Below are 19,883 nucleotides of genomic sequence, written 5' to 3' on the forward strand. Positions count from 1 at the left end.
AGTAGATAATACTAGCTACGCAGACAGCCGAATAGATTTGTGACAGTGTTTCCATGTTTGGTATTTACGACAGTTCTTGAAAAGGGGCTAGTAAGATACTAAAACAACGGCAGAGGTTTCATGCGGTCAGCGGCTCTTACAACACGAGTGGAAAAATGATGCAACCAAGACGGAACAAGGCCTTCTTTTTAGAAACCCTGTTTTATCTTTTGAGATTCTGCATAAAATACCTAACCCAAGAAAATTGTTCAATCTAATGTGATCAGTAGCGCCAAAGACAATCTTCAAAAGCAGTTTGTTGGCACATGGATGGAGGTGGACGGCGCCGCTACATCAAAGTCCCCTGTTAGTTCTGGATAACCCCAACAGAACGTTCAATCTATCATCAGCCTCTGGGCACCGACATCAAATGACACACCTCTGACCCTATCATTGACTCAAAACCGCATCTGTCTCTGAATATACTCTTGAGGTGGCAGGGGGGCTAATTGGAAACATACGAACGCACCAACACGTTGACATCTGCACTCAAGACTCTTGGTAACCTCCATGGAGACAAACTTGCAGAAGCAATATTAAGGTAAACAAATATTGTAATCACTGCAGCGATAGGTTTGGGATTTCCCCCTAGCTTTAAGTAGTCGTCATGTAATAACAAAAGTGAAGAACCCGCTACCGGAAAACATCTGGAATCTCAGTCTAATACTTGAGGAGAAAGATATTCCCCTGGGCCCCTGTGAATCATTTGGGGATTGATGCATTTATCCCGCAAAATTAAAAGCACAAGACTGTCGGTGAAGCCATACAAAGCTGTATAATAAAGCACAGTGCAGCATGTGGTTGGCAAAAAAACAACATATACTGTCATGCAGGGTCTGAAATTAATCAATGCTAGCTTCCAGGAAACACAACCCAGGGGACAACTTGTCAAATTCACTTGAGGCCTTCCAGTTTGTTCAATGCATTGACGCCATTTCTTCCTGCATCTATCAGGACCACAACATCAACTAACCTGGTTTTCAATGGCCTTGCGGTTTTTGGGGTCACTGACAACAGTGAGCTGAAGCTCAGCCATTTTCTTCATTTTCCCGTCCATGTCAATCTTCTGCAAGAGGCCGCGGACCTGGCTTCGCAGCAGACGTACTGTATCCTCCTTTCCCTGGCGCTTGGCCAGCAGCGAGGCGCTGGCCGAATGGATGGCTGTCACCCAGTTTTCGAGGTCGGTCTGGTTGCTGGCCTGCGGGGGGGGAAGTCAAGTTGATGAATTGGCGAGCCTTGCTTTACTGAATCAATACATGCAGCATTATGAACACTGCCTATATCAAACCTACATTTCATTCTTGCATTGTCAAATTAATTAAAAGCAACATAAAACGGTCTCAAAGGCCGTGTGGAAAATGAAAGGATAGCTCCGTTGCCGTCTTTATGTTTAATAGCTGATTTCTTTGCACTTTGCCTCGGGGGCATGTAAGCTGCTCACTCTATTAGATGCAAACTATGTCTGAACATCATAATGCAGTCTGGCAAGCTTTTAATGTTAAGTGGTGATATGTAGGTCAGTAAGCACAAGTGGCAAATGTGCTCTTAAACCTTTTACCTGCCATTTTTGGGCACATTGCGTGCATAGCTTTCGCAACAATAGCCGTACGTGTCATAGACTTTACCTGAAAGAGATAGATATCTCCATACGAGTTGCTGAGGCACAAGACGTTCTCCTTTTTAGGGTGTTCCGGAACAGCCTGGACGATGCTGTCCTCGGCCAGAAGTGAGTAGCGAGGTGAGAGCTCTTGCTCCGGTGACCCTTTACTGTACGTCTCGTAGAACAGCAATGTACATCCTAAGAGAAGATGACTCATCAAATTGGTTCCAGGAAATAAACATTCTCAATGCCTATGCAGTAATTCTACTACAATTAACCAAAATTTCAATTTCTAGGAGATCGCTGATGGGTTAATTATTAGGTTTAACCCGTTTGTCCAAATTTACACGCTGGTTGAACATGAACATTCCAAATGTCTGACCAAGATGAAAAAACTCACCTTTCAAGGTAACCCAGTACTGCTTCCACTTGCGACGTGTCACCAGCTCCAGCTTCCTATCCTTCTGCAGTGTCACTAAAGGCTTAAACGAAAGCCAACCCGCCCGTCTGACCACCCCTTGTTCCTTTTCAAACAGCAGGTCCATCTGCTCCAGAGAGCCTTCGGCCGACTCGCTGCTGCTCTCGCCGTCATCTTCGCCCGTGGAAGGGTCTCTTCTCTCGCTCCCTCCCTGTCCACTACCCGTCTCCAGCTCCCTCATGAAATTCTCATAAATGTTCTGGCGAAGGGCATCATTGGTCGACTGGTGAATAGCCCCCGATGATTGAGTCCTCGGGGCTCCTGGGAACCACAAGAGGCTTGACGTTTGAGACGGGGAGCTGGTGTCTGCAGTCATGCCGTCAACGCCGCTGTCAAAGACATCGCTCATGTCCTTGTGCCGAGTCTCCTGATAAGACAAACAAGAGGCATGTAGATGATAAAGAGGTGTTTGAGACGGTGACCGCTATGCTACCAATGGTTCCTTCGATACGATGCCAATACAGAAACAAGTTCACAGGTTCATTTTCCTCACATACAATTTTACTTAAAAAAAAAAACCCACCATGTTAGCCCCGAGCATTACAAACCTCTGTATGTCAAGCTGTGTGAGTCAAAAATGGAACGCAACTCAAAGTGTGCACTTTCCATTAGCCAGGAGGCACTGCAAAAGTTGAAGGGGAACTTTTGAAAACATGCACTCAAATCACTCAAAGCTACTTCAAAGTCTGCATTACGGTGACTTGATCTTTCAGTAGGCAGGGAAAGTGGGGCAAATTTCCTGTGACGGCACCTGGGGAGGTTAGAACCCTCCGGGCTGGAATAATTTCTCATCATTTACGGCCTGGAGTGGCTTCCCAATTCTACAAATGAACACTCGATGGAATTGCACTCTCCAAATCTAATGAAGCCTACCTGTACTTGAATAGATTGCTGCATCGATTGTGGCAAACCGTTTGGAGTGAGCTGTGCATTTCCCAACGTGCAGACACACTATATGTACTTTTTCGCTGCCTTTATTAGCTTTACTGTATCACACAGTTTTAATGGAAAAATGGCCATGGTATAATTTATTGATTCAAACCGATTTCACTTATTCCTCAACCTGACACCTGAAACGCCAGAGAGCAGATTTGGTGACGCCACACAGCCAAGAGTCAACATCTGTTTCTTGTTTGAAGCAGGTTCTTCGGTCACAATGTGACCTTTAAACTCACAAACAACTCTGGTGGACCGTAAGCTGGAAGGGAACCAAAAGCTGGAGATGCATGGGAGCTTTGGGCTGGATATATAAATCTACCTCAGCTTTTTTTTGGAGTACCTATACTCAAAGTTAAATTAAAAGCAAATAGGATTTTTGAAAGCAAGATAAAAACTTGATAGGAAAAAGAGGTGGAAGTAAATCACTGAGTTCTATCCAACGCCAATGAAGAGTTAAGTACAAACACATGGCAATGCAGTTAGAGCAGGACGTCATTAATATAAAGTGAAAGTTGCTTACGTGTCACTACAGAGACAAGCAAAAAGGCCATGACAAAATAGCCAGTTAAAAAAAAATCACTGCACTTCACAAGTCCATGTAATAAAAGGTCAGCTAAATATAATCACAGTTTTATTTGTGCTTTAGTTTGCGCTCAGACCTAAATGACTGAACAGCAATTCCTATTAGCAGACTTTCTCTCTAAGGGATGCAAAAGAAGACCAAAGCATCTGCACCACATAACAGGCAGAACAACCAAATCCATTCATTAACATTAGAGGGATGAGGCTAAATCTTGAGCTCGGATTAAGTTGCACTCCAGTAGAGCCTCTCAAAGGCTTACAGCGATTCCTTTTGGCGCTTTCCAAAAAAGCATGTTGCCGCCTTTACAAGGCAAGGCCAAACTAAGTAAATGGAGGAACAATTGATGTCAAAATCTGTCAAATGGAATGTTTTGAAAAATACATTTTGGTTTTAACAATGATATTGTTCATCGAAACTTTCAGGAGCTAAGCAGAAAAGGCTTGTAATACTTTCCGTTGTCTCCTCTGACCTGTCAAAGTGGAAACAGTATATCATTTTACATCGATTAATCACAATGTGGATTCTCTGTTTGCAGTACTCTGCTTGTAATATTTTTCCATCCTAGCAAGAAACAGGAACAGTGTTTTACATTGTACCCAGTCTGAACATAACTGCAACTATCACCAAACAAAAACAGGAAAAAATTCAAGCCGCATTACCTGGGTCTTCCTCTTCTTACGGCTGAGGCTGCCAGTCCAGTCACTTAAACGTCGAATGTGTTTTTTTATCGAAGCTTTCTTGTGGAAGCCAAAATCCGATCCAGACCGCTCCTGATGTTGTTCATGGTTGGGGTACTGGTCCAGACCATCGCTCATGGTGTGAGCTTTAGGTCTTCGACAGGGTAGCGTGTATGATGAATACTGGCGGGCCTCAAGGCATTCATCTTCCAAAGGGACATCCAAGATTGAAGCAAGGGAGGCTCGATGTGGCTGTTGGCCAACAGGAGCCGCCTCTAAATGGGAGGACAGGTCTTTGGCTATTGGGAAGGTTGCAGCCATTGTGGAATCTTTATAGAGACCGGCGATGGACACGGGGGGAGACTGCTCAGTGAAGGAGTCATGGTGGATTGGGGAGTGCACTTGTGTCCTGTTAGAAGAACAGGACTGGTGGTCCTGCTCACAAAGTTCTGTGCTGGCTCCCCAAGGAGAATCATACCAGGAGCCATCTGAGCTCAGAGAGCTTCCTTTACTGGTTCTGGCAGTGGAAGAGGTAGAGGCTGGAGGAGGACCACTGTGGAGGCCATCGGGTTCACTGCTCCCGGAACCAGGCAAACTCGGGGTGGAGGGGGACTCCAAATTAGCAGAGAACTTGAGGAGCTGTACAGGACCAGTGACCTCATCCAAGAGAAAATCACTGCCTGAGGTGTTGGTGAATTCCACTCTCAGACTGCCGTCCTTCTTGATCACTACTCTTGGGCTACTCTGTTTCTCTAAAACCTGCTCTTTGTCTCTCTGGTCATTCAAAGTATGCCCATTGAGCTCGGCACCATACGGATTATCCTCATAGTCATCGGACACGTGTCGCTTGCGTATGCCACATCCAGTCGTCCGATGCAAGCGGTGTTCGCTCGGGCTACCCCTGGCGCCTCTGGAGATGTAGTCGTGACGAGGCGAGTAAGGCTGCCGGCTCTTCGGAGGAGAGAGACAACCTCTGCTGACGCATTTGGCCTTATACCCGGAGCTCACCGGCGCACTTTTCCACCACTCGTGAGGTGACAGAGGGTCGTCTGTGCCTGAGCCAAGCTTTAGTGAGTATGGCTTTTGGGTCCCAGAGAAACCAAAGCTCGTGGCTTTAAGGCCCTGGATGCTGTACTGGCTGTCAGAATTTCCCATTGCTGGCTTTCTGGAAAACAAGTCACTGAGAATTAGGTGAATGGGAAAAAATGTTGTGACAGAACACCAGCTCATTTGGAATATACAATTAATCTATTTAAAAAATATATAATAAATCAATACAGAGGAGTCTCCCGCTGCCCGTGCAAATCATTTAACTTTACAGAGTAAAATTGAACGAGGAAGAAAACATTCTTCCAAACTACTCCTAAAAACTATATTGTGACCAAACAGCCTTTATTGCTGGTCTACTACAATAATATTACTTTATTGCTTATTAAATAAATACTGGTACTACTGCTGTCGGGTAACAGTTTACTACACATTACATTAATAGTTTAAGACTTGTCCTGCTTGTTGATTGTGTAATCAAAGCAAATCTTAAGATGATCTGCCTGAAGATATCAAAAACCTGCCAAACGTGTTACATAACGCAATATGCTCATAATAAACAATTGCAATAGCATTACACGTCTTAATATTTTACTTTAAAGGTCACTCAACATGTTTAAACCGGCTGCTTAAAAAGAAGTATGAGGTGGTCAGACGGGCGGGGTGTTTTTTTTTTAGGCTTTCGGTGACGCTGCAGGATTGGAAGCTGGAGCTGATGACACATCTTAGGTAGTTAATAACGTGAAGGGCTACCAGTTTTATACACATTTCATACATTTGCTCAAATTTCCTTAATTCTATTCTGTTAATAATTAATGGCATTCATCTAAGTCACATGTGTCAAACTCAAGGCCCGGGGGCCAGATACGGCCCGCCACATCATTTTATGTGGCCTGCGAAGACAAATTGTACATCAAATTCATGTCAATATTAAAATGACTAATTGTTTTCACTTTTAAAAAATAGCTCTATTGCTAGCAATTTTTATTACCATTCATATTTTTAACATATGTTTTTCTTAGTCTCTGTTTTGAAAACTAGTTATTCATCTCGTCATTTACTAGTTTGTTGAGTATACACTATACATAATTTGAGACATTCAGACATTTATTCGGATTGGCAATTTCAATGGCCCTTCGAAGGAAACCATGAGTATGATTCGGCCCGCGACAAAAATAAGTTTGATACCCCTGATCTAAGTGAAGACTGATGTCAATAATTATCAATGACTTAACAAGGTGAAAAACGCAAAAATCAACGTGCAATACAATTTCTATTAAGTGTTTATATTTTCAAACATTCCTCAGAAATTACAATGTGTCATCACAGGTGAGCTGTTTTTAAAACAAACCCGCAGGCTACTCATAATGCTTGGGGACTACATGGTAACCTTAGATGCCTGTCTCTTTGTGCCATTAACAGGTAGAAATGAAAAAGACTGGAGAAAAGTGCCAAATGCTTTCCAAACACGCCCGATGCGATGCCCTCGGACTCACCTGCCTCAGAGTCTCAAACTGGTGCTCCTTTGTGCAAGATCCTTCCACCTCATGACTCAAAGTATACGACTTCCGATGTAGCCTTGATCATCTGAAACAGAAAAATATTGCCTTCAATACCACTGCTCCACATTGTAATTCAAAAACATCTGGACCAATATGAGAGAAGATAACCCCCAACATTTGTCAGGGGATTTGAAAAATGTGTTTCGGTCCATGTTGAACAATGTTATTAAAATGGAAATAAGGCTCCTGTCGATTTTCAAACTACCTTACTATCTGTAAAAGTTTTATCTGTTAGAAGAAAGCTTGTTACTGGCGGCTTTGTAAAAAGTGAAATCACCAAAGTTTCAGAGCTGAAAAAGTTTCCTTCACATCGAAAATGCGCAGCTCATACGGGGTGAACGAGAGCTCACATGAAATCCCAATTGATTCACTTGAACCAAGTTGTTAAAGTGTCAGTAGAGTAACATAATGCCACCGTGTGTGTGTGTGTGCGTACTAAAGCACACCAAGTTGAACGTTCTCTCCACCCAACTTGCCTTCAAATCAGCCAATCAAACTAAATGCTAGAAACATGTTTCCACCCCCCCAATTTCAAAATGACGTCGTCTTTACTCAGCATTGGAAATATTTTTGAATGCTGGCCGCAGTTTACCCATATGTTTATTTTTAAACCTTGGAATCCTCGCTTGTTCCTTCTTTTTTTTTCCTTTCCACTGCCAAATTTGCTCAAGAGCAAGAACTAAAACAAGAAATGGCCCAGGAGCACTCTTAAATAGGATTTGGAGCATCTTGGGTATAACTTACAGACCATACATGAAGCTCATGCTTCTAGATGTATTTCAAATCGTGCTAACTCTGCTAAGCCTTCACAGCACCAGACAGCATGTGTTGGGTTTCCGAGCAAGCAGTCCACTGCCAAAAGCCTTAACCTTCGGGATTAAGTGATGTGCACCATTAAGAGTTTTATCTGCTTCTGCTTAAACACACCTTGACCACAAGGTGAACAGTGTGACTGAGTTAATTGACAACTCTAAAAGAGTTTTGGGCACCCCTAATCTAAACCTTCTAAACTTTATCTACAATGCCCACAAAAACAATTGGAATTGAGAATTCCATCTATTCTTTGAATGACAACTAATTTGCAAACTTTACTTTCCTCGCAGATTCAATTCAAGCAGAACAGAGTTGAGTGAAAGGCTTTAAGGCGTGCCAATCCTAAAGGCACACTCGCTGGCCTTCTGCTGTGACTTGAACCAGACTATTGTGCCACTTTTGAGGCATACAAGACAAGTCTGCCTGTTTGCTGCAGCTACGGCGTCAAGTATGAACCCTCCCCTCCTTCCTTCCTTCTTTTCCATCAACCCCCCTTTGCTCTTCTCAATGGATTTCCTACAGGCCATCTGCTCAGGGGCCAAGTGACCCCGACGCTCCTCGAGACACCCTGTGACCTGGCATTCTTCTCCCTCTGCTCTTGAATAACTCCCACGTACGCTTCATGTTTAGTCTGGCAAAGTGTTGGGTCTGGAGTTAGGAATAAGAGCGAGGAGTGGGCCACACACCTCAACATGATACAAACACTTGGTTTAGGAAGTGAATTTTCCTTAAACCAATCCACTGTGCAACTGGAAAATCCACACACTCAGTTCCTGGCCGTTTTTGTCCTTGGACCGTGAAAAAAAGTGGAGCAGCAAGTTAGTGACACAGCAGCTTGGCAGGCAAGGCGTTCCCCTCCTCTCTAGAACACAGTTTTCAAAATCGAAAATACTGCAGTGCTTTGGCAAAAAAAAAAAGAAGCTTGCTATATATCTCATTGGGCTGCAAGAAAGATCACGAAGGGAGAAAATATATAATGTGGTAAAATCATGCTTGAGTAACTTAAGTGGTTGCATAGACAAAAACCTGTTAAGTCCTTGTGCCTTAAAAGATACTGCGAACTCAAAACAATGTGGTCATTTGTTATTACTAGTGAATGTTTACACAGTTGCCGAGCTTTCTTCCTGTCAAATCGCAAAGTGCAGGACCCGCCTCTTAGGGCTTTCTCTTAAGTGAAGGAGCAGCGTACTTCACAGCTTTTGGATGCATCATCTTGAAATCAAAGTTTTCCAAAAACACCATCGTTAATTTTTTTGGGGGAAAAAAAAAGCAACCAGATGTGAATATGGACAAGGCGCCAATGAGCAGGCCAGCCTTGCTATTTTTATTTTTTTTGTAATTTGAACAGCAACATGGTGGCACGGAATGAATCACTCCATGCAAGTCTACATTTCTGTGTGGCGCAAGAGCTTGTGAAACATCTTTAGGTATAAATCTGGCAAGACAACCTTTACATGAGGAGCAGTACAATTGATATTCAAAATATCAAAAGGTCATTTATTATTATCGCTTACAAGAGGCCTCGGGAAAAAAAAAAATCACTTCAGATGTAAATTAAGCACAAGTGGTGCTCTCGTGATTTTGTTTGGACTCAGTTATTCACACATGCAGACACCTGCGCATATCAACAAGAGGATTCACTAGGCAACCAGACCAACCCTGCCACCTCTTAATCCAGGACAAACAAAAACGGAGCGGGAGATAAAACAAGAGCCCATAAGATGCCTTACCTCTTCTGCACCGGCCTTTTAATCTAAAAGCTCTTTGCGAAATCTCGCTGCTGTTCTGTCACCTTAAAGTGGATTCTCCCCATGAAGGCTTGTTGGGTCTTAAAGCAACACAGGCATGCTACGTTTGACTCACACACAAGCAAACACGCACGCTGGAAGACACGTGGAAATTCCCTCCCTTCTCTGAGGCAGAGGCGAATCACCGTCCTCCTGGGGTAACCCTGGGTAACGGCGCACAGGCTCGGAAAGCAGGACAACAGGGAGCGGAAAACTTCTCAACAGAAGCACTTTCTCAGAAAAAGAAGGAAGACTGTTTTATAGCTTCCATCAATTAAGAACCTCCACTCTTGTTTTTCCTATATGGTATATAGAAGCCTCGCTTTTCCGTTGGCTTGGAGGGGAGGAGGATGCATGACTGGTTGCAGCCAAGGCAATTTTCCATAGTCGTCTGAGACGACTGGGCGAGACAAGCAGGCGTGGGGTGGCTGCAGAGTTGCCTTACAGGCAACGGGGAGGGCGAGATGACTGGAGACTTTGTCGGATCACAAATGGCAAAATAACCCCAGGAGGAGACCAAGGTGGCCAAGAGTCTGTGTGTGGTTAGTCCACACTGACAGGAAACAAAAGTCTGCGACACACGATTAAGTGATTTGTTTCTTAGGGCAAAAATGGGCACAATTGTCCAAAAAGAGATCTCTAAACATTCCCTGCTAGTGGAATTCGGGAGATGCTTTTGAAATGTTGTGACTAAGCCGGAGCCTGGTGGCGACACAGTCAAGACCGCCAGTGGTTTAAAACGCCACGCATGCCTCCATTTGACTATGGCTCACATAACTGTGGTCGCATAATTGAGTTGGGCCGATTTAGATGGCCGCAGTATAGCACAGTGCAGGACAAGCGGTGGGTGCTGGTTTTTTTCGAATGCCAGACTGTTATAGCAGCTACCAACAGTTCATACAGTTCAGCTCTTTATGTCAAGTCAGGAGTTTGAAGATTTGTGCATCGTCAAAAAGCAGATCTGTACCAAGTAACCAACGATATCACCCTTGACTTTTTTTTTTCCACAAGACATTTTCAAAGTCATACCCAAAGCATGCTATATGAGCAGCTGCTCAATAGGCATCCCTCAGCCTGCTGTCTGACGTGACAACATCAGGATTCATCAGAGCTAAACATTGTTTGCCATACAATAGTCAATGCGAAGGAGTCTGGGCTGCTCTCAAAGCCTTTTGTCTGCTCTAAAGGTTCGTGGGCAACACACTTGGTGGGAGTAGGATGCATGAAAAGAGAGAGAAGACGACAAAGAGCACCACTGTGATGCATATTCATACAGAGCAGGTGCTTCAGGCGTTCGGCTCAAGCCAAACGGCGAGCGCCTTGATTAAGATCAATTACAACATTTTGCAAAGAAAGATCAAATCCCACGGGGGACTAAAACAAAAGCGATTATCGGTTCCAAATGTAAAGCAATTGGCTTGTTACAGTCTACGACCATGAATCATTTTATTTTTTTCACCTTGTGAAAAGACCTTCTTGTAACCAGACTAGTTTAAATTGCAAATGTCACAGATTCAGGGAATTAGTTATTTTCATTGAGAAGTAAAACTGAAATTATTAATAAACCAATTAACTACAAAAATATGTTCCTGTAGCCTCACAATAATATTTAGTTCATTTCAACTCTGCAAAAATAGCCTGCTGTTATTCCGATGGATTAGCGTGTTAAATTGTTAGCGCGCACAAAAGTCCATGTAAATGTTAATTTATGACATATTTAGCCACAGATTACTTTCAATAATCCCTATTTAATGAAAACAAAATCCCACTGGGGGGTTGTGTGCTTGGGATATCACTCGTGGGACCCGGACCTGACAAATGGAGGAAAGCTTGGGGAAGGAATATGGGAATTCATTCAGCGTGCTAATACTTATCACCCCTCAAAATAATTTAGCTTGGGGTTGTTTATGATCTGCCACATGGGATTGCAGTCAGATGTAATTCATAAAAGACACACGAGTATGTGGGCCATACGTTGACCCTGATTGGACACGCTCGTAAAGATCAGTACTCCGATAAACCCCCAAACAAGGACTCAAATTTCTGGAGCCTCCAGATGCTTTATTGAATAATAGAGTATCAAATGAATGGATGGGTGAGAAATGATGGAATCCACTTAAGAACAGGGTAGTCTGAATCGGGGTCAGAGATCAAATGAAACCGATTTAGCCTTTTTTTTCTTTTTACCAATTACGCTCCAAGATCCATCACTATAATTATGTGCTTCTCAAAATAAATCATGACAGCAACATGCATTGCTAAGTGTGTATTATTCAGTGCCCTGCTCCTGTTCATCTCTGTTTACTGTAAATGCCTTCAGAGGCATAATTTGTAAGGACGGGCAAAGAGGGAATTGGTTACGCCACACAAATCATGCAGTGAGAGGTCTCAAATAGGCGTAGAAGTTCAAATCGGCTAATTTGACAAATTTATTGAACAGCAGAAGTTCATTTTAATGATTAAATACACAGAACAGTCATGAACTTGACTGAGCTACAGAATATATTTTCACCCAGATAGGTTTTAGAGCATATTTGAACTACAAAAATAATGCTATCGACAACAACAACAACCAGCGTGATATTTCATATGTATTGAGTAAGTTACTGTATTTGCATCAAATAAATCTGATGAGAACTGTCAGACACTCAGCTGTTAAAAGGCCTGCATAATGGATGAAAATAAACGTATCCTGTTCAGGGTCACGGGTCTGCTACAGCCTATGACAGATGACTTTAAGCAAGAGGCTGGGCGTTTCCAGTCAATCAAAGGGTACATAAGGATAGACAATCACTCAGATAGACTGTCAACCCCAAATCTCTTGACTGTAAGACGTGCTAGCCAGTGCTCCACTCTGCCGCCTGTAAATCCCCAAATTTAAATCCATGGTACGGTGGTTCGATCTGATTTACACAAGTATGTGCAGTGGTCAGAAAAAGAAAACAACATTGAGACTGTAGAAGGAGCTTGAAGATTTGGGTCGAAATCTATGAAACGATCCTGATAGGATTGGTGATCATTTCAACTCCACAATTACCAGCAATTATATGCCCTCCCCAAAAAACATTTCTATTTAATCAATTCCGACATGAGAAAATAGCTCACAAATGCATTCTGCTTAACATATTTTCCCGTCAGAAATGAGCAGCACAATCTACGCAATTGTTGCAAGAGTGGAATGAATCAAAGTAAGGACATGTAGCTATTTTGAAGACGATAGGGAGAAAATGATAGGAATGAAGGTAGTGTTTAAAGAAAAACACTGAGTGCCAGTGTGGAAGCATAGGGTCGAATAAGAAACTAAAATAGAATGGAAAACATGACCTTGGTGACATGCAGTAGTTTTATATACATCTCCATTCTCCTTGAAAAATTATGTGAAAATATTAGCTGTTAACAATACAGTAACAAACAAAACAAATCCATTCTCCTCATGTGGCACATTAAAGTGCAGGTACACGAGAATTTGCTGAGGCTGCACTTTGTGACTCTGATCTATTATCCTACTGTAGTGGGAGCTAGAGCGATTAATAACATTCATGTACTCGTTATTAGCAAAGCCACTATAGTAGTGTTCTGCGGCGAGACTCACTCCATGTTCCCTTGATGACCCATCAAAGATCATTGACTGGTGCTGGATAATGAGATTCAGATGCTGGGGGTGCAACACTATCACGACAGGTTTCAGCACAACAATGGCGTCGTGGGGATTTGGGAGCATGAGCGGCACATGCATAATTGGTAATCAATGTTCACAAACATGAATGAAAAAGTCTCATATAACACTCCAAATAGTATATTGAGGCATTGATTACATGATTGGAGAAAGCATATAGTTTGGCTCCGTTCAGTAAGTTATACAAATTTACTGCAGTTTTACTGCAGTTCATTGATGGTGGGCTGACATATATTCATAGGAAAATGGAAAAACTGAAATTTACTGCTTGGTGGAAACATGGCAAAACGCAGGATTTACTAAAATAATATGGAGAAATAAAGCAAAAAGACAAGGCCATGTGCACAAATTCATGGACATAATCAACCAAACATTTAGTGTCCCTGAGAGGAAGTAACAGGCTCAAAATTGTTTCTTTCCTGCCAAGATTGACACGTGGCTGGTGCATACCACAACATCGGAGCAAGTAGGCCAAACACTTTATGGCTTTGCCTCAAAACACACACTCTCACTAACAAATACCTGCTATGCTAGCAGATAATGTATCACACTTGCAAGGGCCCCTTATTTGCATCCAGGATCTTAGAAGGTCTATGAATTGTCTTGAATGGATCTTCATCCATCATACCACCATACAGTCATTAATTCATCTCTGCGTTCTTGAGGAGTTGTGACACCAGCAGAGATTTGCCCTTGGATTTTTTTTTTAAATTGATTCAATAATTCAGACTCCAGAATAGAGAAATATACTATTCTTTCTGTATGTTTGTTGCTCAACAAAGGCCGCTCGAGTTGCTTCTTTAATTTCCAACTCCGTTTGTGGCAGACCTGTGATGTCATATATGCCGTGATCGTGACAGCGCTGATCAACTGGTGAAAGGAGTTTGAATCGCATCACTTTCATCCATGAGTGCTTCAAAAAAAAAGCGTATGGAGAAAAAGCTTTTGTTCGTTTGTTATGTTTGTATAAATGCTTTATGGTGTGTGTTCTTTAAACTGTATCTTAGGTTAATAAAATTGGTTCGCAAGTAGCTGTAAGAAATATGCAGAAGTGCAACGATTAATCGATATCAATCCATCCATTATCAACCGCTTATTCGGAGTCGGTTATCAGAAGCAGCAGCTTCAGCAGGGAAGGCCAAAATTAGGATCTGACTATTTTTGTTATAGACCACAGGTGTCAAACTCAAGGCCAGATACGGCCCGCCACATCATTTTATGTGGCCTGCGAAGACAAATTGTGCATCAAATTCGTGTGTCATTACTAGAATTACAAATTGTCTTCACTTTTAATAATATCATTTTTTAATATTTGACCAGTTTTTACTAGTCTGATTTGAAAACGAGTTATTTATCAATTTGTTTTGTAGCTTTTACTGTATATGAGGCGCTCATACTTTTATTTGGGTTGACAGTCATAATGGCCCTCCGAAAGAAGCTATGACTACAATGCGGCCCGCAAAAAAAATAAGTTTGACACCCGTTATAGACGAATTCGCTTCAACTCAAAGCTAAGATGAGCGATATGTCCTAAAATCCATATCATGGTATAAACTGAATCCAGTGGCTGTGATGGTACCAAGCGTGACATAAACTTAAGGGTAAAAAGTGTAATGAAGCATCAAGTTATTTAAATGTGTAAATATTTCTTGTTAAAAGAATACAAATACCCTGCTGATTCTGATTGGTGAGTTTTGCAACAGAGGCAATTTCAATTAAGAAAGCATACAACCTTAGTTTAGGGATGGTAAATCACTGGCATGTGACGTGGAAATGAAAGACGAGAGGGCAGGTAATAGATGTGGTCAAAGCGAGACAATTCAAGTCTGATCTAGCAACTGGGTGCTCCTGTTACGTATGGCCTCTTAAAGGCCAAAGTGCAGATCAAAGCTGGGCCAACAGCATCTTGAATTAATCTCCGGTAGGTCTAACTGTGGCCACAGGCAAATGACCTGGAAAAACAAAGCCGTGAAAATCTAAAGCTGACTAACATCAAGCTAAGGAAACTGGCAGGTCGGACTGATTGTTGCTAGCTCAGCACTTTCATCAGTCACATGTGCCAAAGTCTTAAAACAGTGACAGTGAAAGCCAAGATGACGTGAGGCTATTATGGGTGGTTACACAGTCTGGAACTGCCTGCCTGCTTTGCTCGCTATGGTCAAGGTCACAATTGCAAAGAAGCTACTCAGGAGCCATTACCACACTGGGGTGACTAAATAAATGGACAGTAGCTGTCAAGTGGCTACAATGACCTCATCAAAGCGTTTGAGACCAACGCTAATGGCAAAACCTTTCTATGAAATCATCAATAAATGAAAATTAATCTCATTCAAGTCCAAAACCATTGAATTCTGTTGTCCTTGCATAAATAATCCATCACATGAGACATCTTGGCCTACATGGAATAAAGCAAATGTGTTTCCCACAGCGATTAAACATAATGTACTTAATGTAGCCTCTAATAAAGTGCCCCATTTTAAGAGTACAATTAAATACTCACATGAAGTAGCCATTCTCTGACTGGTAACCCGAACACAATGTTGATCAAAGGTTAGTAAATCTCCAAAGCAACAAATGTGTTTATCAAATTCCTGTGATGAAACAGCGTGGCTTTAATACACCTTCAAGATGAGGGTGACATAAAATGGAGGTTATGGCTTACCAAGCCTGTCAATAGGAGGTTTGGAAATCAGATAAGGCAGAAATGTGAGCGACCTTGCATTCTGGAGCAGCTACAATTGGCGAGGCAGCTGGATATGAGACAAACACACAAGCACACACACACTGTAATTTTATTCTACTTTGGGCCACCGTGAACGTATGAGTCAACATGTTGCAGTAGGTCCGAAGAAAAAAGACTTCTCCAGATAAAACTTCATCTGACTCATTTCTGTAATGAGGGACACATTGTTTCATTTGGTCATGTTCATTAGTATTGCACTGGATCTTGTTTGATAAAATATGGAGATTTTTAATTTACAGAGATGAAACAAAGACTGTGATTATGAGCCGTGCGAACACGTGGTGTTTGTCCAAGGTTGGATTCATCCATCTTTCCGACAAGCGGAAACAGATTTAAATTTCAACATTTTACAGCTCAGTCTGAAAGCGGTCAAAAAGGCTGGAGTCAAGATTAGGTTTCACAGCGGGAATTATCACGAGAAATTAGCTGGGAGCCGCTATCGGCTCTAATCCAGAGCAGGTGTTCCACAAAGCTACGTTGCAGCGTTAAAATACACAACGCAACAAAAGCCATCGTTTTCTCGCCAAAACTAGTTTTTCAACTCATGTGAATGAAAAGATGAAAAGATAACTCTTTGCAAAACAATCCCATTTACTCATTTCCGTGAGGCTGATGCAGAGGATTGCGGTCAATACAAACAGTAACAAATGTTCTTGTGCACGACATGTCTCAGCTTAGCACCAGAAACTGAGCCATGTGTGTGACATTTTTACAGATGTGATTAAATGAAGGTTTATGCCCAGAATAACACAAAGCGCCCCGGTCACGATGCCGTCATCACGTACACTAGACAAACCAAAACAACAATGGAGTCTAAAACGACAGCATTCGTGACCAAAAGAAAATAATGGCCATCTTTTAATTCTTAATGACAAAAATAAATTCCAGAACTGATTGAATTAGTGGTCAGGGGGCAGATGTGGCAGTCTAGTGATGGTCCCGTATGACCCTCTTGGTAGGATTTAAACAGGCAGATGCGCTACCAGCAGGGGCCATGAGAGGTCAAGCTGTTCCATTATGAGAGGACAAGGGTGGTATTTATTCACTGCCTTGCCTTCCTAAAAGGGGGAGGGGCTTAGAAGGGAAGAGAGATGGATACTTAACCCTTGAGGCGAACGGCTGATTACAAATCATCCCCTGTTCTTCTCATCTGCTGGCGGACATGCAGCACACCCAAAAAGATTCAAGGCAAGGCAGAAAAGTTGAGAAAGTTGAGAGTCAGACATTCGACTCCGCAATGATCCAAAGTGTTCCTAAATGCTCCCAGGAGGAGATGAGGCGGAGAACCAATCCACAGAAAAACAATAATGATCATGACAGAAGACGGCAAGTGAAGCAGTGTGGGGCCGTATCAAATTGGTTGTGATGCACCCCTGCATTTAAGACACGATTTCCACTCCTGATGTTTTTCATGCTGTGTATGTGTTTTGGCTCTGGTACCCCAGTGGCAGGCGCAAGCATATTGAATGGCTTGCCAAAAGCCACAGAGCAAAGCATGCTGGTGAAAAAAGATCACAAAGGAGAAGGGATGCCTTCCAGATGGTAAAAATATTCTTAAAAAAAATATATAGTATATATCGGAAAAACATTTTACGACAAAACCGTTCCCCTTGCACGAGGGAGCGTGAAAATATTATTTCAAACAAATTCACTAGAAATCTCATCTGTAAGCAAGCAGATGAAAAGGAAAAAAAAAAAATCCAGTGTGAGCAATGATACGTGAGACCATTAATATAACATGACTGCATAAGTACAGCTTTCACTCGGGCCCTCGAACCATAACAACCATCTCAGCTGACAGGAAAACACAGATCCTGGCATGTCTCTCGGTTATTATTAGTTGAAGACGATGCACACCAGAGTGGACATGCGCGTTCTAAAACATTGTTATTAGTGCACATGAAGGCAGCCACAAGTTTCCAGGAGAAAGTGAGGTGCAGACCACAGAGCTTGCTGTTGGAGACCCGCAGTGACACACAATATTATTCCAGAAGAGAAAAGAAAGACAAGGCACGAAACTCAAAAGCAAACATCAGTTATTAGAATCATTATTTAGAGTTAAGGTCTCTGTCAGACAGAGGCAGAGAGCAGAGGCTCCATAAATGACAATAATGATAGATGGGTGCAAATAAAATCTAGAGTTCTTGATTGTATTGCCCGGGAAGATGAATTACAATACCTTTTATTTCATCTAAGTGGACACCAGTGGTTGAAAAAATACGATATTTGTCAATAGATCGCTAAGTATTTACTCAGTAAATATTTCCCTTTTTTTCCACTAAGATATTACCGCGTTTTCCGGACTATAAGGCGCACCTAAAAACCTAAAATTTTCTCATAAGCCGGCAGTGCGCCTTATAGTCTGGTGTGCCTTATATATGGACCAAATTCCTAAATTTAAACTGTCCCGAAGCATTGTGTCATGAAATCAATCATGAGTGGCCTGCTGAAGACTATGAATCATGAATCAAAAAGACTATGGATCATTATTTTATGATTATAAAGTAATTTGTTGCATCTGAATTTGAAATAAAAAAGATAAAATGGAGAATGATTTGATTTGGATTAAAAAACTGACATGATGCATTAATGGTGCGCTTTATAGTCCGGTGCGCTTTATATAAGGACAAAGTTTTAAAATGGGCCATTCATTGAAGGTGCGCCTTATAGTCCGGTGCGCCTTATAGTCCGGAAAATACGTTATTTAACTCCTTAAATTCTCACGTGTTTTACACAAACAGCTGGGATAAATTGATCAACTTTTAAACATTTTTAGGTAGAAATAGAAGCACCCCCCCTCCCCTCCCCTTTCTTAATCTTCTTGTCCAAAGTGTTAATACCGGCAGACGCTGAGGTCATTTTCTTTTTCCAAGAAAGACGGAACCCTGCGCAAGTGAGCCACAACAGCTCTTGTTCATCCACACACAGTGATTCCCTCAAACACACACATAGCCTGATTTTGCACATCCCTTGTAGTTAGTATGAGTCATGTGTTCCACTCTTACCACACAGAGTCAGTCTAAACTGTAGACGCTTAGAAACATCTGGAAAAGCCACCAAATATTTTTCCATCCTCTAGCTCCTGACTTCTATACTAAACAGACAGACGGACAAATTGGTAATCTTACAGAATCAATTTAAATTATCCCAGTTAAAAAAAAAAAAAAAAAAGTGTAGTTAGTTGTGATCAGAAAAAAAGCAATAGAACCAGAGCAGACGAAACAAAGCAGTTCAATCCCCGGCCTATAATAACATTAGCAAAGAGCTACGGACAAATTACAAGTCGGCTCCTCCAATGACCGTTGAATGTCAAGTGCCGTAAATAGCCTCCGGTATCGCCTGCAAACACGTGTGTTGGGTATTTACATACAATAGCTTGACGTAATGGTTCTATCCATCCGCTTCGTAATCACAAACTGAGCTATGACCTGTCTGAACCTAATTTAATAATTTACGCTTGTTTTTTTTTCCCTCAGAGAACTTGCTCAAGAATTGCCACATACAGTACAGAGAACGGAAGCAAACTTTTAACAATGGATTTTATTCGCTAGTGCTTCTAGGCCATGCAGGTGCAGTGAGCAAGAGAGGAGTCTCCCCCTCCCTTAGGCAAACAGAGCACACCTTTAGTTAAAACCGCTCTTATGCAATAACAGAGGAGAGATTGTTCTTGGCACTGCCAGTGGATTAGTGGAGGTGGATGCTTGTGTTAGATAAGAAACTGTGTTTAAAATCTGGGCATCGTGTAAGGGTACAGGTGTCAAACTCAAGGCCCCGGGGGCCAGATACGGCCCGCCACATCATTTTATGTGGCCCGCGAAGACAAATTGTGCATCAAATTCGTGCGTCATTACTAGAATTGCAAATTGTCTTCACTTTTAATAATATCTTTTTTTTTTTTTAATATTTGACCAGTTTTTACTCGTCTGATTTGAAAACGAG

The 19,883-nt window shown here is 42.0% G+C and overlaps 2 protein-coding genes across 6 annotated transcripts in view; both read right to left on the minus strand.

Annotated features, from left to right (window-relative positions):
* Positions 1–19,883, minus strand: part of tiam2a (TIAM Rac1 associated GEF 2a) — a 54,845-nt gene that overhangs the window by 29,292 nt on the left and 5,670 nt on the right. The window contains exons 1-6 of one of the 3 annotated variants that reach the window (XM_088401375.1): positions 15,864–15,911; positions 6,860–6,950; positions 4,299–5,481; positions 2,040–2,484; positions 1,665–1,837; positions 1,013–1,237 (exon numbers count right to left, since the gene is read on the minus strand). In XM_088401375.1, coding sequence (XP_088257501.1) covers positions 1,013–1,237; positions 1,665–1,837; positions 2,040–2,484; positions 4,299–5,471 — 2,016 coding nt within the window. In that variant the 5' untranslated portion in view covers positions 5,472–5,481; positions 6,860–6,950; positions 15,864–15,911. Of the gene's footprint in view, positions 1–1,012; positions 1,238–1,664; positions 1,838–2,039; positions 2,485–4,298; positions 5,482–6,859; positions 6,951–15,863; positions 15,912–19,883 lie in introns of those variants that run through there. The other 2 variants (XM_088401377.1, XM_088401376.1) reach the window with 2 other exon arrangements.
* Positions 5,455–19,883, minus strand: part of scaf8 (SR-related CTD-associated factor 8) — a 56,404-nt gene continuing 41,975 nt past the window's right edge. The window contains exons 21-22 of one of the 3 annotated variants that reach the window (XR_015863555.1): positions 6,860–6,950; positions 5,455–5,481 (exon numbers count right to left, since the gene is read on the minus strand). The gene's annotated coding sequence lies outside the window, so the exon portion shown is untranslated. Of the gene's footprint in view, positions 5,482–6,859; positions 6,951–15,751; positions 15,793–15,863; positions 15,952–19,883 lie in introns of those variants that run through there. The other 2 variants (XR_015863556.1, XR_015863557.1) reach the window with 2 other exon arrangements.

Source organism: Syngnathus floridae, chromosome 16 (genome assembly GCF_059516105.1).
Source record: "Syngnathus floridae isolate MCC-2025c chromosome 16, RoL_Sflo_1.0, whole genome shotgun sequence".
In the NCBI taxonomy this organism is placed as follows: domain Eukaryota; kingdom Metazoa; phylum Chordata; class Actinopteri; order Syngnathiformes; family Syngnathidae; genus Syngnathus; species Syngnathus floridae.